The sequence below is a fragment of the Cariama cristata genome, unplaced genomic scaffold (assembly GCF_000690535.1).
Source record: "Cariama cristata isolate BGI_N322 unplaced genomic scaffold, ASM69053v1 scaffold14086, whole genome shotgun sequence".
Lineage (NCBI taxonomy): Eukaryota > Metazoa > Chordata > Aves > Cariamiformes > Cariamidae > Cariama > Cariama cristata.
The window spans coordinates 44,046-46,723 of NW_009620487.1; the positions used below are offsets into that span (position 1 = coordinate 44,046).

A 2,678-nucleotide genomic window follows, 5' to 3' on the forward strand; every position below is an offset into this window, starting at 1 on the left:
TTCCTCTATCCTGCTGACAGACTGATGGGGGGGGGGGGGGGAGGGATACATGGTATAGTCACATAAGTTGTGTCCCTAGGATGCCAAGCTTAACACGGAAAAGCTTACACAGAGGCAACGTAAATATTAAATATATAGCTAAGAACCAGCAGTAGCTAATGCAATTCTGTGCTTTCTTTCCTTCTCCATTACCCTTAAACAGAATTCTTATTTGTAGCCATCCTCGTTTCTTCCCATTTGTGGTACCACCAGCATGTCCTTGGTCCCACTGCTACCACACTCCTCTCTAAACACATGAGAACTCCGGACTCACCCTCATGAGGTAACTTCTCCACAATAGGCATGAGAGTACAAAGCAGTGCCAAAGCTCATCTATTTAAAAAAATTCCTTTTCTTCAACGTAATATAGCTAGTTGTCACCCTGAAACCCTTAAGAGCATGGAAGTTCCCAGAAAACTGTAGAATAATTACAAGGCTTAAGACTCAACTTTCCACATCAATGTGGATTCAGTCACACACTATTGTAGCACTACTTAGGGCCTTAAATACATACATTATAACGTATCTGCAATGTAAGTCAGCTAATTCCACTGCAAGAACCTTAACTTTTACTTCACTAAGTAAAGATTCTTTACTTTCAAGTAACATTATCTTGCAGGTTTAATGTGCATAATTTTTTTTTTTTTTTTTAAAAAAAACCTCCTCAAAAGCCTTTGTTTTACCATAATCAAGACAGACCAAAGTAAGAAAATAACAGATCAAAATTTTACAAAAATAAAAGGCATTAGATTTGTATTAAACATTTTAGAAACTAAACCCCAGTATTTACTTTTGATTTCCATACAGTTCACCACAGCAGATAGAGTTTCTACACCACTACAGATTCATCTGAAGACATTCCAAGGTATACAATCAAACATTGCTATCTGCTCACACATGTAAAAACCTTGGAAATTACAGTCCATTCGATTCGTGCTACCAGCAGTGATTACTTTTCAAATTTCCAAATCTGATTTTTATCTGCAGCATTACAAGTTCTCATTGCCACATCAGGACGCCCCTCAGGTGTACGATAAGCAGTAAGGCACTTTCCTGAATGAGGATGATAAACAGTCCCATCTTCTTTGAAATGCCATATAATAATTTCTGGGATAGGAGATCCATCTTTTGGGCAGCTCCTCATACCTACAAAGTCTTTGTGCTCAGGAACTTCAGCACATAGCTCAGTTACCGAGTTAAATCTAATCTCCTTATTTGATGTGTATTCAAAAAATTGATTGCCTCCTTGACCATGACATCCGAAGAGAGAAACGGGAGCTCCAGCAGGATTGTGTTCTGGTAAGACGTAGTCGAGACATTCTGAAGTTATTCCTGCGCTGCGGATAGCACCGTGCCAGCCAGGACGATCTTCTGGTACATGCAACTCAGCAAATATGTTTTTCAGATACCACTTAAAACTCTTGCATTTCAAACGCTCCCTTAATAGCTTTCTTTCAGAAATATCTCCATAGTTTTCTTTCCTTGCTGAAGGATTTCTGTTGTAAAAGTGCTCTTTGTACTCATCCATCCACACCTCAGCAGCACGTGCCGTGTTCTGAAGGAAATTCGGTCTAGCATAGGGCGCGCGCTTCGGAAACACGTGGCCTACATGGGAGCACGGATGAATTTCTAACGTGCCTCCACACTGCCAAACCCTAAATGATAATTCTAAGTTCTCCCCTCCCCAAACATCCATTCCTGTATCGTACGTACCCAGGTACTCAAAATACTTCTTGCTGACAGCAAACAAGCCACCAGCCATAGTTGGCGATCTGATGGGGTCGGTTTCAGATTTGCGCCTGAGACGTTCATGTTTAGGCACCGAGTGCCACTGGAATGTCAGCCGCCAGTCAAATCCCCCAATCATGGGCTCTGCTGTTTGCATGTAGTATTCAAATGTTTTCCAGTCAATGGTGTCAATGACAGGACAAATAATAACAGTCTCGTTCTCAGCAATCCTCTTGAGCAGCGGTTCCAGCCAGCCGGAGACGCATTCACAGTGACAGTCTAGAAATGTGAGGACATCACCAGTAGCAAAGGTAGCGCCAATTAAGCGTGCACGAACCAACCCTTCTCGTTTGTTGGTTCTAATCAAACGAACTCTTTTCAGACTGCTTATGTATTTTTCAAGCTCGGTCTTCAAATAGACTTTATCGCTCAAGTCATCCACTAGTATAATTTCTTTTAGAAGTACTGAAGGTGATGTTTCAAGAACACTATGTATCGTCCGCAGCAACGTCGACCAGGCTTCATTGTAAAATGCGATTATAACAGATGTCGTGGGCAGTCTTCGGTAGTCGTAAGATTTAGTTTTACAAGCACTCAGTCGATTATCTTCAATGTGCCGGTGGAGAGAGATTTTATCACTCAAATAAATATTAATCGCATACTTCTCAATCAGCTCTTCTTCCTGTTTCTCTTCCTCAGGACTCAGCTGCAGGCGAGAGGGCTTACCCCATTCTCCTGGGGCATAAGGATCAGGCGGGGATTTGTCATAAAAAAAAAAAATTCTTCTGCTCTGTCAGAAAAGCGCCTCTCCCGTTTCTCTTTGGTGATGCTCTCCCCAGCGAGGGAGGCACCGAAGGAAGAAACCGACAGCTCGACCACAAAGTAAGCGATCGTCAAGAAGCCGAGAAACA

The 2,678-nt window shown here is 42.1% G+C and overlaps 1 protein-coding gene across 1 annotated transcript; it reads right to left on the reverse strand.

Annotated features, from left to right (window-relative positions):
• Positions 1 to 988: 988 nt before the first annotated feature.
• On the reverse strand, positions 989 to 2,673 carry LOC104162813 (polypeptide N-acetylgalactosaminyltransferase 4-like; the record flags this gene model as incomplete). The annotated part of the gene is given in 2 exon segments (XM_009701633.1): positions 989 to 2,541; positions 2,544 to 2,673. Coding segments are annotated over 2 exon segments (1,683 nt in total), but the record flags the coding sequence as incomplete, so codon positions are not given.
• Between the last annotated feature and the right edge of the window lie 5 nt (positions 2,674 to 2,678).